Genomic DNA, 15,040 nt, shown 5'->3' with positions numbered 1-15,040 from the left:
CTATGTAATTGTTCCTGTATTAAAATTGGGCTGAAACAACCTCAAAAAAGCTGCCTTAATGCCTGCCATGAAAATCTTGATATAGCTACTTCATTGACATGGGTTTTTTGCTAAAATACTGAAGCTCACACCCTCACTTATAGTGCTGTTTATGTTTTTGGACCCCATTGTGCTCAAGGGAGAAGTGTAATTTTCTGCTACCAGTTTTATTTAATTCTGTCTCATGTCATTTCAGGTGTATTTATCCAACATATGACTTTACCCATTGTCTATGTGACTCCTATGAAAATATCACCCACTCTCTGTGTACAAAAGAATTCCAGTCAAGGTAAGTTTAAAATAACTGTATGTTGTATCATTCGAAACCTTTACTGAAATGTATGCTTCACTCCTTTTTGATAGTATGGGGAATGGGGGAAGATACATTTTGATCCAGTTCAAACAGACAAGTCTTTTTCAAGCAGGCAAAATCATTCAGCGATTTTCCATTTAAACATACATGGTACCCAGGGAAGGCAGTTTTTTGAAATATATGTTTGGATACTTTGATTTCACAGAGTTCATATTAAGATGAGAAGACAATTCTAAATTGCTTCTATGGGTGATTACCCTTAAAAGTACCTTCCCTAGGTCCCCGGTATGTTTTATTGGAATAGTCCTCAGTGTGAATGATCCATTTAATACATTTATTCTATAATTTCTTTTCAGGTTAAAATATGCAATAACCACATCTTCCATGATCATTTCAACTCTTGTCATCCACTCCGAAAGTTTTGAGATTTGAGGCATTAAAATACATTTGAGAACTTGATCCTCAAAAGCATGGTTGTATCCTTAATTGCTTGTGTATACATCCAGAAGTTTTGCATTCAGTTTGAATGAATATCTTGCTTATTACATATTCCAAAGGCATATCTAAAGCAGTGGGTGGACTTTATTGTTAGTCCTATTCACTATGTGATTTTCTAATTTCTATAAGTGGTGCAAGGATGTGTGCATGTTATTTTTTTGATCAACTGCACAAGAAATTGACATTCTGAATAATCATTTGAACATTTTTTATGTGACCACAATTTTCTTTGTATTTATGTCTCACTTGGCAGATATTTTATGGTACGGTTCTTAATTAAATAACTTCTCATATTTGCCAGCCTATAAGTAAATGTGGAGTATAAGATAAATTTGCAATTTTTTAAAAATTTTCCACCTTTTATCCATATATAAGTTAATGCTAAGTATAAGATGAGGCCAAATCAATATCTCTACTTTGTCTTTTCACTATAATTCATTCCAAACAGCATCACAAATTTTATCCTATCTGCAGCTCAGTAAATTTTCAGGACAGCTTCATTTAATGTAACTAAAAGCACCTAATTCATTTCACACAAAGTATTTTAAATAAATTAGGTACTATAAGCTACATTTAATGATGCTTACCTGAAAATTTACCTAGTTACAGATAGGATAAAATTTGCTATGCTGTGTGGAATGAAACTACGGTCACTGCCGGTTTCATGAATGTTAATGGTATTACTGTATGCTATTTTAGATTACCAGCAATAAGGATGTTGCATCACTAATGCTAAAATACTTTTGCTAGTTTTGTTTTGAAGAGATAGAAAGGGAGGCCATATGTATTCTATCACATTATACTTCTTACACCTCATGATCAAAATAAAATATGCCGTGATGGGGGGGGGGCAGCCCTTCTTCTTGCTATTTTGTACCTTACTGCCTCTATTTAGATGAAGCTTTTATCAAAGATAGAAAACAGTAATAGCTTAAATAGTAAATGAAAAATTATTAAAATATATGCCATACTTCATCAGTTTCAAAGTTTAAATATTCGCAATATTTATATCCATACATTTGTCAGCAAGTACAAAAGGTGTCACTGGTTGAGTAAGCATCTGACATTTTCTGGCTTTCAGAGTAACCATATTCACAATACCCTATAGGGTAGCCTCCTTTCCCTGTTAGTAGCCTCACTAATTTTATCTGGTCTACCAAATCTTGCTCTCAAACAGGCATTATCTGGAAATAACCTGATCACAGCTGTAGCATCTCTGTCACTCTCTCTCAAATCTGGTCATATTTTATATGATCACCAGGTGCACGAAGAAAAATGTGATGGAATATTTGTCGTTTCATGGTCATCCATTTTCTAACATGTCTATTCTAATACACATACATGTAATACAATTTAACCAACCATATTACTTGTGCATGCTGCTTTAGCACAATTACATCAGATGTAAGTGAATTTTTAATACTGATGATCATGTAAATATTTTAAATCCTTCTCAGAGTCATGTCCTATATTTTTTGGTTCATGATATCTTCCCCAAAATGATTATTCTTTTTACACATATGTTTGGAGAAATTGTTTTGACATACAAAAATTACATGACATATGATTAAGCGATTTGAATGACATAATCATATGTAAGTTGATTCAGAGTATATGATGAAGTTCAGACATCCTGGTAAAAAAGTATCAACTTATGGGCTGGCAAATACAGTATTACAATATCCTCAACATAATTTGAGCATCTTTTAAAAAAGCTTCCTGGCATCAATGTCTTTAAAATGTTATAAAAATGATTCTGATCAGCCATTAAATATGGCCATCATTAAGAACATTTAAATACCTTTATCTCAGAGAAACTGCAGAATAGAATTAGACTAATTAAACTTTGACAGAAAGTATCCTGGAATAGAGATCTTTCAGTATTGGACAAATTCTAATGTGCTTGCTAATATGGATGAAGATGTTAAAAATAGACAAACATTGAAACAACTGTTTTCATAACATATGCAGTCAGCAGTATTGGCAGTATTGAAGTCTTTCTACATAAAACAACCTCTTGACCTAGATTTCTGATAGATCTTGCATTTGGCTGTTAGACAGGTGTAAGCCAGATGAAAAAAAATCAGGCACACTTGGGCCTCTTGGTTAACTCTGCTTGTAATTTGTGATTTTGTGAGTTTAACACCGTTTTTCAGCACATAGTAGGTGATGCATGGTGACAAGTATATTTGGTGCAGGAGGAACCCAGAAAAACCCTGGGAAGAACCATTGATCCCTCAGAAGCTACTGGCAGGCATTCTGATATGCCCATGTTGGCCGAGCTGAGACTCAAACCCAGATGGACAGAGCTTGAGATGTCAGTTTCTCAAAGCTGAGCACCTTAAACCACATGGCCACCCGAGTCCTCAAGTTTTACATGTACTAAATTATTTAAGAAACATTTACATCATCCTTGACAAAGAAATTTTGTAGAATTTCAGATGATTTTCAGACTATTAATTATTATATACTATGCTTGGTGCTTCAGTATAAAAAATTAACAACCTTATTTTGCAGGCGCTCCTCGTATTATTGGTTGTGTAATGTTCTGGATCTTTACTGCCCAGTCCAGTGGGAATATGGACGCCTGAACCTGAACTATGCAGTTGTATCAAAACGAAAGATTGCCAAACTTATCTCAGAGGGCTATGTCAGGTAAGTCTGTCAGACTTATCTCAGAGGGCTATGTAGGTAAGGCTGGAATGTTTATATACATTGTTTATATACATAAATGGTTTAGTTTAGATTAATGTCGGTAAATGCTTACATAATAGGTAAATCAACATGCATGTGACTGTCAGTTTGCAGTAACTTCCCTTTCCAATTGAATGATATATGTCATCGTCTCTGATTGAGAAGACTGTTTGGCATTATATTTCTGTTAATTCCAGACCTGACTAACCTTTTGATTTTGCCTTAAGACTTATGAAAATGACCCTTAAAATACGAACTTACAGAATAAAAAGGAAAAATTATGGAAATGTGATTGTTGCAGTAAAATCCAGATAATTGGCTCGTGAATGTTTGATTTGGATCTGGGATTCGTATTAGCTTTAGTGTAATTAATTAGTAAACAAGACTAACTATATAGTAGTACCTCAGATACTTTAAACTGCACATATTTTTTCATGCAAAATCTCTGCATGATCAGACTGTTGATTATAGAATTTTTTTTTAATGGTGTACAGCTACTGATACATTTTTAAGACAAAAGGAAAAATAAGCCTCTTAAAAGGTTTTAATAATCAGTAAAGAAGACTAAAATGGAATATTATGATTGTTCTGAATAAAAGCAGGATGGGACAAAATTATGTTTATTGGACATCACATATCAGTTTGAGAATGTGATGTGCCAGGAGATGCCATTAGCATCGTCATGTGAAATGAGAATTTTTTTCAAGAATTATGTTGAGAGATAGCAAATAGCCACTGAGCTGAAAAGGCTTTGGAACTGAAGTTTGTGCAACTGTACTAGAAGTAAATAAGGTCTCTGCGTACTTGACAAGCTTTTCAGAAGAGATAATGCTTACCATAAACTCGATGCATTAGTTTGGAATATCAAAGTTTTTTAAATACATGCTTTCCAACTTGACATTTGCAGTACATATTTTGTTACACCTTACTGAAAACTGGTCTAACTTAAGGGAAAAAAGAACTGCCTTACCGAGATGATCTTGTTAGTTGACAGGTCTGTAAATCAGCTATTAATTTAAACCCACAAAATTTCTTCTTTAAATATGTTGCCCAATCATAGTAGCTGAGGAGAATTACTACTACCTCGCACATAAAGCCCTCGCAGATACTAATTTTAGCTAAAGGGAGCAAAATGTTGTCTGCCGACCTACATGGAGGTAGGGTAGAATCATCCCCTCTTTAGGTCTAAGACTTGGTGGCAAACTCTAAGAAAGTATCAGCTACTACTTCCGCTTTTAGCCAAGAAGCACACTGTCATCATGAGAGACCCCACAAAATCCAGAACTACATGGAAGATAAACTATTACAAGTTGGAGGACTTTTTCACTTCTAAGGAAAGTATACTCCATCTACATTTCCAACTTTTCTCTACCTATCCTGACAAAGTTCTGCCTTTACAATTTGCTAACACTTTCTCATTGTCACACATTTAGGTACCTGCATAAAATCACCATCTGGCAATGGAACTGCAGAGGAATCTTTAAAAACCTATCAGAACTACAGAACAAACTGAATAATACGGCCATAAAACCAGACGAAATCTGCCTACAGGAAACCCTCATAACACAAGAACACAAACGCCTGCCCAAACTACAAGGCTATACCCAGGGAATCTTTAAAAACAGACCCAAGGGGCAGAAAGGGGGTGGACTAGCAATTTTTTTGATAGATACACTAATCTGCTATGAAATAATAGAAGTATCCCCTAACCTAAACATCAATAATAAAGCATCGAAATAATGTCAGTAATGATAAATATAGGAACCACAAACATTCAAATAATAAATGCATATGACCCAGGGGGTACCTTCTGACCTACCAAGCTAATCTCACTAAGGGCAATCACTAATAACAACAACAACAATCTAATTATCTATGGCGACTTCAATGCACAAAGTGAATTAGGGGGAGGTAAAAAGAAAGATCAAAGATGGAAAATGGTTGAAAAATGGATAACTGAGAACAATCTGGCCATATTAAATGATGGGTCGAACACTAGATTAAACCCTGAGGATGGCACTCTCTCAGCCATAGACCTAACCATCACTACCCCAAAATTGGCTCAAATCACAAATTGGTGGGTGGATCAAGAAGATATGTTAGGAAGTGACCATTTCCCCATCACAATCAATATTCAAACAAAAACTCAACACATTCCGAACAAAACCCCACCTAAATGGAGGTACCAACAGGCAGATTGGGACCAATTCTAATTATTACTAGCTAGAGTAAATCCAGATAACTTAGAAAGCCCAAATATTGACATGTATTATGATAACAGACACAATTATAGAGGCAGCTAACCAATGCATCCCAAAGACAACTAATATCCAAAATAAAAACCCTGTACCATGGTGGACTAAACAGTGCACTATAAAAACAAAAAAGGGCCTTAAATAAATATGAACACACCAAAAATTCTATCTACTTCCATCAATATAAAGATAAAGAAAAAGCACTAAAACAAACTATAAAAACTGCTAAAATTAATCTATGGCAAACCTTTTGCTCTAAACTGAGTCTAAAATCAAACTCAAAATATATATGGGACAAGATAAAAGCCATAAAAGGGAAAGCAACTACCTCAACCCCAAAAATTAAAAATGACATAACAAATAAACATAAGGCAGACCTCCTAGCGAAGCATTTTTCGAACATGAGTAGCAACAATAACCACACCAGAAACTTTCAAGAACACAAAAAGCTGATGGAGGAAACCCAACCTCAAATGTTTCAAGACCAAGGAACAAAAGAATCTCACCTAAATAGCAACATAACAGTAGATGAATGGGAGATAGCCCTACGTTCCCAAAACGAAACATCCCCTGGTAAGGATCAGTTAGGTTACATTATCTATAAAAAACTACCTATAAATCTAACAATAGCCATAATCAAACTCTTTAATAGGATATGGGATAAAGGCCAATTACCCACCAAATAGAAACAGGCCATAGTAATACCAATCCCCAAGCTAGGTAAAGATCCCAACAACATAAATTCGTACCGACCCATCTCCCTTACAAACAATATTTGCAAAATAATGGAGACAATAATCGCAAATAGGTTAAAACACCACCATGGTAACCAATAACCTACTCTCCATAAATCAATGTGGCTTTCGGAACAAACAGTCCACCACTGACCAACTTCTCAGATTGGAAACAGACATCAAACTCCCTTTTAACGCACATAGGAAAACCGATCGCAACCTCATAGCGGTTTTTCTAGACCTAGAAAAAGCGTTTGACCTAGTATGGACCAATGGACTAATGGCCAAATTAAACCAATTTGGAATAACTGGACGCTTGTTCAACTGGATTGGTGATTTCCTCACAGGCCGGAAAATTACCATAAGAATATGCAACACCTATTCGGAAGAATTTTCATTTGAAAATGGAACACCGCAAGGCAGTGTAATTAGTCCCCTACTATTTAACCTGATGGTAAACGACCTTGACCTCTATGCAGCCTCTACAAAAATAAACTTGTCACAATTTGCAGATGATATTGGCATATGAAGGAATGGAAATCCTGCCAATAAAACAGTAGTTAAAGAAATCCAGCAGAGCCTGGACAACATAGGGAGATGGGCGGACAAATGGGGTTTCAAAATATCTCATTAAAAAACTGTGGCAATCATATTCACCCCCAAACGAAATAACAACCTAGTCTATCCAAACTTCTGTATACAAAATCAATTAATCAAATACGTAACAGTAGTAAAATTCCTCACATGGAAACAGCACATTGAACTCACCCAGAATTGTAACAATGATCTCAACTTACTCAGGAACATCACAGGGACTGACTGGGGATCCAACCAGGAAACCCTCCTTACGATATATAAAACCCTAATTAGATCAAAACTTTATTACTGTAGCCAAGCATATAACTCGGCTAAGCAGCCTGTACTACAAAAACTTGACACTATCCAGAGAAAAGCCTTACTATTATGCACAGGAACACTCCCCTCAAAATCATTAGAAGAACTACAAACACTAACAGGAGAACTACCCTTAAAATTACATAGGCTAGAACTGCTCCTCCGATACTCCATTCGATTAGATACCCACCCAGACAACCATCCCACCAAAATAGCTATAAACAAGTGTAAAGTTGTCTTCAAACCCAAAATCATACACACCACACCAAGTGGCAAAGTAATCCTTGAACTAAGAGAAAAGATACCTCTACTAAAAAAAACAGGTAACATACAATACAGACCAGAACAAATCACCATGGTTACAAAAACCACCAAGGATTAACATTGAAGCTACCAAAATAGGCAATAAAGGACAAGAAAACGTACTAAAACCTGTACTGGTAAACGAAATCAACCAAAAATACCCAGACTATGTTAAAATATATACTGATGGATCAAAAACAAACAACCCACCAAGAACAGCAGCAGCAATAGTCATCCCTGAATTCAATATACAAACGGGATCCAGATTACCTGACTATTGCTCCATTTACACCACTGAATTCTGGGCTATACTTGAATCACTAAAATGGATCAAAGACAACCAAATACCTGAAGTAGTCATTATAAGAGATTCCCTAAGCATTATCAAATCGATCCAAAATCGCAATACACACTCTAGGGAACAATTCTTCGACAGAGCATGCCAATTAATTGACAATATCACCACAGCACATCAATTAGTCGAGCTCATGTGGATACCGTCGCACATTGGAATCTCTGTCAACAAAACAGCAGACAAAATTGCACAAACCAAACTAGAAGATCAAAATTCTATCAAGCTTAACTATAGCTCTACAGATGCACTAAGCATCGCACAAACATATATAGACTAAAAATGGCAAGATTTTTGGAACTCCTCCACGAAAGGTGAAAAGCACCATGAAACCCCAAAAACCGTAGATAGGAACATACAGCTACCTAAGGGTACCTATTTAGAACAGAAAACCATAAACAGGATAATAACTGGAAAAACTAAACTAGCAAGCAGTTTTGGAAGGTTTATAGGACCCAAACCAGCAACCATTAACTGCTTTAACTGCCACACCACCGAAGATCTACACCATGTATTCAGTATATGCCCAAAATATCAACCTGATAGGAAAATATTTATCAAAAACCAAAAAGAGATTGGATCACCACACACATACCCAGAGTTACTTATGGACTCTAATAAAAAATAAACAATCAGCATATAAAAATATAAATAAATTCATAGACTCAGCAGGACTTAGGAACAAAATATAATTACTATCTCCACAAAACCAAAAGACCCACTAACTAGCTAAATAAATTTAGAAGCCCCCACATAAAAACCCATAACATATCATTCAGTTTTATAAAAATATTAATAAATAATTCACTTATGAAGCACCTATCAAAAACTAAGGAAACCGCAAAATCGGATGTCCTAGATGTCCTTAACGAGTAATCAGCTAGGACTCCGGTCCTAGATGTCCTTAACGAACCATGTAATCAGCTTGGACTCCGGTCTCTTGCTAAATAAAGTATAAGTAACATTCAATCTCTAAAAACATTAATAAATAAACAAAGAGGCAGTAAATTATAAATAAGATACATGTAATGTAAGAAGCACACCCTAAACACCTCGACTAGTAATACCATAATAACCTTGAAAATCTCTCTTCATACATGATTTCTACTAAAAACTCTATAAACAGCATAGAACACACCCCCTTTTTAGAACATTTTGAAAAAACAAACAAAAAAAACGAAGAAACACCAGGCAAATGCAACAAGAAACCAGCGATGTGAAGCAACCAGGACCGTTCCCGAGCTCTCCTTCCCACTAATGACAGCCAACCATTCAACTGTAAGGGACCTTTATGGACCCACAGATTGAGGCCAAACTATCAGAATTCCTTGAACCCATAAAAGCCTGGGGGAGGTGGCACCATTCCATTCCCCAGGAACAACTAGCAGGCTGCGGTGCAGTCAGAAAAAAGTGGCACATGCACAATTGTGTGCACGCCACTATAATTAAACTCAACAACAACAACATTGGGAGCCTAAGCAACTTCACATTCAGTTCAGGCTGTAATTATTTTGTATGTGCAAGTCCTTAGCGTTTATGAAAAGAACTTGTAGTGTATGTGTAATTTCATTACAAATGGTTACTTATCTGTGAGTTTCTTTACAAGCATTTGTAGCATCTGGGTACCAACTTCAGTGTGTTTTGTTTGTACAGGCCTTTTTCTGTGGGCCTTTTCCCTACATGTGAAGGTTTTTGTGGGTCATGTAGACGCTTTTGTATATTTCTGTATTGCTTATGCTCTGGTTGGACAAGTACAGGTCTGCTTTCTGTTACTATAGGCGGCACTTCATGTTTATCTGCATAGCATACCACCATATTTAAAGTGCACTTAGTCACATGTACGGTTGGCCTATGTGATGTCACAAGATAGGTTTGGGCTACAATATTTATATGTATGCATGTCTTTATGTCCTTAAGAAACTCCTTATTTATGCATAATTCCATCATTTCTGGTACATATAGGTGAGTTTCCTTTACTATGGCATCCTTAAGCCATAGAATGCCATGTTTCAATGATTCTACCTGTACATGTCGTCTTTGACCTTCCCTACAGGTTGCATTGTAATGAGATCATCTGCTTTCACTTTTTTCCAATTAACCATCATTTGGTAAAGCTCTTCACACCCACACTATATTCTAACATCACATGTGCAGGCTCACATTTTTATACCTCTCCTCTATACAGATGGTATTGTCATTATATTTTACCTGTAAGCTTCATTGTTTTATTAGACTTCTGTTATCAATTTTTGGGTCAACCTTTTAAGATTTAGCTCCGCACTGTCATTGAGTTCTGAAAGACAGATGAAAGACAGTTCAGCCTTTGAAGTGGTATGTTAATAGAACAGATTAGCAACATTAAGAGAGATTACACCTCTACTTCTCAAGACAGGACAGGAGGATATATCAACACAATCTCATCCTGAATTAAGCGGGTTATTCACTCAGTTTATAAGGAAATAACCCGAGCTCAAATGAACTTATTATGCAGGTTAGAGCAGTTGCAACCAGCCTAGCATTTGACCAGAACTGTTCACAAACCATCATCATTCATGCTGTGGGATGGAGATTTGGAGTCCACATTCCCTAGTTTTTATCTCCGAGATCTGTCATCCCAGAGGGTCCAATTCAATCTGGTGGGGCCTATATCCACAGTTCAACAAGTCACCCTTCCAGGTTGATCAACAGCTTTTTCTGTTGCAGCTTCACAATTTCTGCTGGATTTGCAGGGGAAACATTTTTCCCTGTTTGATGCTGCGCCCCAACAGATGGAGTCCTCTCCAGTCAGGTTACCTAGAAGCTGTCTTACGTATCTTAGGGTATCTCTAGGGTAAGGGTATGTACCTCCCTTCACCTCTTACCTAGTCTCCTAAGGTATTGTGATTGGGTAAAGAAGAAACCAATTTTTCCTAATAACAATATGTTTCTTCAAGAATACTTCATCAATCATAATGCACCTACACCCTCCTGGCCTACTCACAGTTACTTCCATAGAGAGCATGCCTTCCACTCCAGTAGTAGCTGAGAGATTCTTAGATTTTGCCACCAAGTCTAATACGAAAGGGGATATCACTCTGCCCAACTGCCACATTGGTTGGCAGACAACTTTAAGCTCCTTTTAGCTAAGAGTACTATCTGGATGGGCTGGATTTGCAAGGTGGTAGTAGTAGTTCTCCTGAGGTATTATGCTTGGGTAAGTATTCCTGAAGAAACATAATTTACTCGGAAAAACTGGTTTCCACAGTTTTATGCTAGCTTCATTAACATTGAAAGTATATCTGGTTCATAGTCAAATCTGTTGAGTGGGTCTACTTTATTATTACTTGGATTGTGTTATGTATTGTTAATTTATATTGTGTGCTTGAGTTTTGTCCATGATTGAGGATAGAGTTTTCTGTGTACGTAATTTTTATCATGTTTCATGTTTGTAAATTATAAATAAGTTGTTTACTGATGAGTTCAAGGTCTTGTAATGTATCTCTGTAGATGTGTTTGACTTTTGGTCCATGACTGTAGATTCTATTTTTAAATGGGTGTTTACTAGTTTTAACTCTGCATTGATGATGACCCTGTTAACAAGGTTGAGACATTTTTCTGCTTGGATGATTGAGTATTTAGACATAGGACAGGTGGGTTGTATTTTGACATAGTCACTTATTGTGAAATAAGTCACATGGGTGAAATAAGTCACATGGATGAGTTATGACATAGAGCTGTAATAAAATTGTCAAGATGAATACAAAGAGGGAATTGAATAATTGTTCTTATTCCGATTTCCTAGCATTGTTCTTGTTTCAGTATCAGTCTTCAGATGGATTTAATGTTGTGTCTAGGTTTAATGTGAGGGGAATCATTTATTTAAATTATTAATTGGAGTTACCAAGTGCCCGTATTATGGCATGGACAAAAGCATCATTTTCAGATTTTTCTGAATTCATTCAAAGATCTTCTGAACAATGCCATTGTGATTTATCAAGACTGTTGGCACTTCAGCACATTCAAGGGTATTGAACTACTTGCAAGATTGCCATGAAACTTTGCACATAGAATCATCATAAAGACTAGTTGTTTTCAAATGAAAATGGTTCTGGTTGGATGTCCAATATGGCCACCACTGCGGCCATCTGGAAAGTCATGTTGCTACTCCTCCTAAACAGAGTCATATTGTTTTTTAACTGAAAGACTTATTATAATGTCTTGTTGGCCCTAAGTGAAAATGATGCCAATCTGATATCCAGCCTGCTCACCCTGGCAGCCAGCTTGAAAATTTTGGCTGTTAATAAATTAAGTTCATGTGTATATATCATTTGTTTTTTTCCAACAGGGACTGGGATGATCCTAGGTTATTCACACTGACAGCCTTAAGAAGACGTGGCTTCCCATCTGAGGCAATCAACTTGTTTTGTGCCAAGGTAATGTTGAGATCCTTTGGTTTTTACTTTGAAGTCACTCTAATTACCCCTCATATGCTTCTACTGGTTAGAGCATGCACTATAATATTTTTGACTTGGAGGAATTTTAAACTCTCCAAGTCTTTGGCATAGTATCCATTCTCTTTTCCCAATATATGTTTGTGCTAATAATAAGAGTAACTGTTTGGTCTTAATCAAATTAGAAACAAACAATAGATCCATTGTCCTTTTAGGGCAGTTTTATGTGAAGGAAGGCAACTCAAATGTAGGTAAATGGTTCGACTAATGGTATTTGTCTCCTTTAGATATTCCACTGATGGTGAAACTTGAAACAGTAGTAGGAAATGTTTATAAAAGGAAATCATCACAGTATTTTCTTCATAATGTTTCAAATATTATGGTAAATTCCAATAATTATTTTGTACAGATTATTTAGTGCAGTCTATATACATTAGTAGAAAGAGCTATGAATAGTAATGTCTCCAGAGTTGTCATCTCCCTTCTGATCCTATGTAAATCAATATCATTTCAACCTTTTAAACATTATTATGGTTGGCTGTAGCGCTGATGATGGTTCATTTGGCTGCTGAGAGACCCTGGATGTTAAGTTGTAAAACTCGTAGGGCCGGTCCATTGGCTTGAAAGTCAGAGGACATTGGCACGTCAGGGGCTGATCTTGGTAGTGCCATGTAACCGGGATTTATTGCTGAATTTGGTTTGCAAGTTGGATCCTTTGCTTCCCCAGCCTCGGGCGGAGCCTTGGTTGAGTACTGACAGGGAGTGCAATGTGAATGTGGATCCATGCTCCTCAATGGGCATCCTTCTCAGTGGGCAGCAAATGAAACACTACCTGAAACCAACATAACTTGGCGTGACTCTGGACAAATTACCAACATTCTACAACCACCTGAAGAGAACTGCAGCAAAACATAGCACTCGAAACAACCTACTCCACAAACTGGCTGTCTCAATTGGAGTGCTAGTGCTCAGACAATCAAGACGTCAGCACTGGCCCTCTGTTATTCAACAGATGAGTCTTGCGCTCCTGTCTCGGCTTGATCATCCCACACCAGGTTAACTTATGTCCAGTTCAACACAACAATGCACATAATTCTGGAACACTGCATACTACTTCTTTACCATGGCTGCCAATACTCAAAAACATTCTTCCTCCACATCTGTGTCACCAGGAAGCAACCACAGAAGTGTTGGCTAAGGTCTATGCCAGTGAGAAACTTCCACTGTACATGGACATCACCTCACATGCAGCAGTCCGCTTGACTTCGTGTCATCCAATCTGGTTAGGGTCATTACTAGAGGATATGACAGTTATTTCGGCATGGAGTGTTGAGTGGTCTTCAACAGATGTTGTAAACCACTCCCTTATAGCTGAACCATCTGTCTGCCCATCTGGCTTCAACCTTCCACATCATCTGTTGACCACGCTGAACTGCTTTCAGACAGGACAGGGTCATTGTGCAGTCAACCTTGTCAGATTGGGCCAAGCCACTGACTCTTCCTGTTGCTGTGGAGCTCTTCAGACCAAGCCATACGTTGTGAACAACTGTCCACTGACAGTGTTACCTGGTGGACTGCAGGCTCTGCACCTTGCTGATGATGACACTGTTAAATGCCTGAGCATGCACTGCACACAATAAATAACCTCTAAACCATCAGTATTTTCATTATTCATATAGATGCCCATTTAGTGATTGGAATAAGAAACACACTGTCTAAACATGTATAGTGTGATCCTGCTATAACACAGTATTTGGGAGCCATAAAACCTGACCGCATTATATACTGAACCATGTTATATGCAGCCAAGTCAGTTAGCTGAAGAAAATGTACCCCCCAAAAAATTGTGTGTGTGGGGTGTGGGTAATAAATGCGGGCAGTAAAATACGTGCTTCGTTGGCACAATTACCATTTTAAATTGATGCATGTTAAATGAGAAATACACCTGTAGTGAAAACAGAGAAAACATAATATAATAGTTTATTTAGGTTATTTAGAGAACCATGAATTGGTCCATATACGTGAATCCTGTTTATATATAAATGTCTAATGTATATCATGAATAGAGTATCAACACCGTGTACTCACCTGCGAACCTCATATACACTGAATCCACAATACAAGTGATTCCATCAGAAATGTGCACACACACAGCTTTAAAATATTCATTAATTTTGTAACAGGTCATATTGGTCTGAATTCAGTGGAAAAACATAGCACAATCACGTAAAGATTGATGAAACACATTTACTTTAAAGTACATTCCAAGTTGGTAAAAGTTAGTTTATGTTTTAAGCCGCGGTTGGTAGTGTTCGTAAGCATAAACTTTTTCCCTACAAAAAGGAAACTTTCACAGCAGTTAATATGTTCCAGTATCATTGGAAAATGCAAAAATCCATCAGATTCCATCACTTTTATTTAAGTTTGGTAATGACTTCCTTTGCTGTTATTGAACGATTGTAGTCGGCTTTCTTTGATGAAGGGTGCATGCACTATTGAAGTCACCGCTAAAGGACCGCTTTGGAGAA

General features: G+C 36.9%; 1 protein-coding gene across 1 annotated transcript in view; it reads left to right on the top strand.

Moving 5' to 3' along the window:
• The window catches only part of LOC149789190 (glutamine--tRNA ligase-like), a 143,189-nt gene that overhangs the window by 60,391 nt on the left and 67,758 nt on the right, over window positions 1-15,040 (top strand). Inside the window, exons 14-16 of the mRNA XM_089975334.1 lie at window positions 236-328; window positions 3,368-3,505; window positions 12,407-12,494. Of these exons, the coding sequence (XP_089831460.1) occupies window positions 236-328; window positions 3,368-3,505; window positions 12,407-12,494 (319 nt within the window). The remainder of the gene's footprint in view (window positions 1-235; window positions 329-3,367; window positions 3,506-12,406; window positions 12,495-15,040) is intronic.

The sequence above is a fragment of the Sinohyriopsis cumingii genome, chromosome 11 (assembly GCF_028554795.1).
Source record: "Sinohyriopsis cumingii isolate HCF-2022 chromosome 11, ASM2855479v2, whole genome shotgun sequence".
In the NCBI taxonomy this organism is placed as follows: Eukaryota; Metazoa; Mollusca; class Bivalvia; order Unionida; family Unionidae; genus Sinohyriopsis; species Sinohyriopsis cumingii.
The sequence above is the reverse complement of the archived record's forward strand: the minus strand, read 5'-3'. Positions and strand labels throughout refer to the sequence as shown.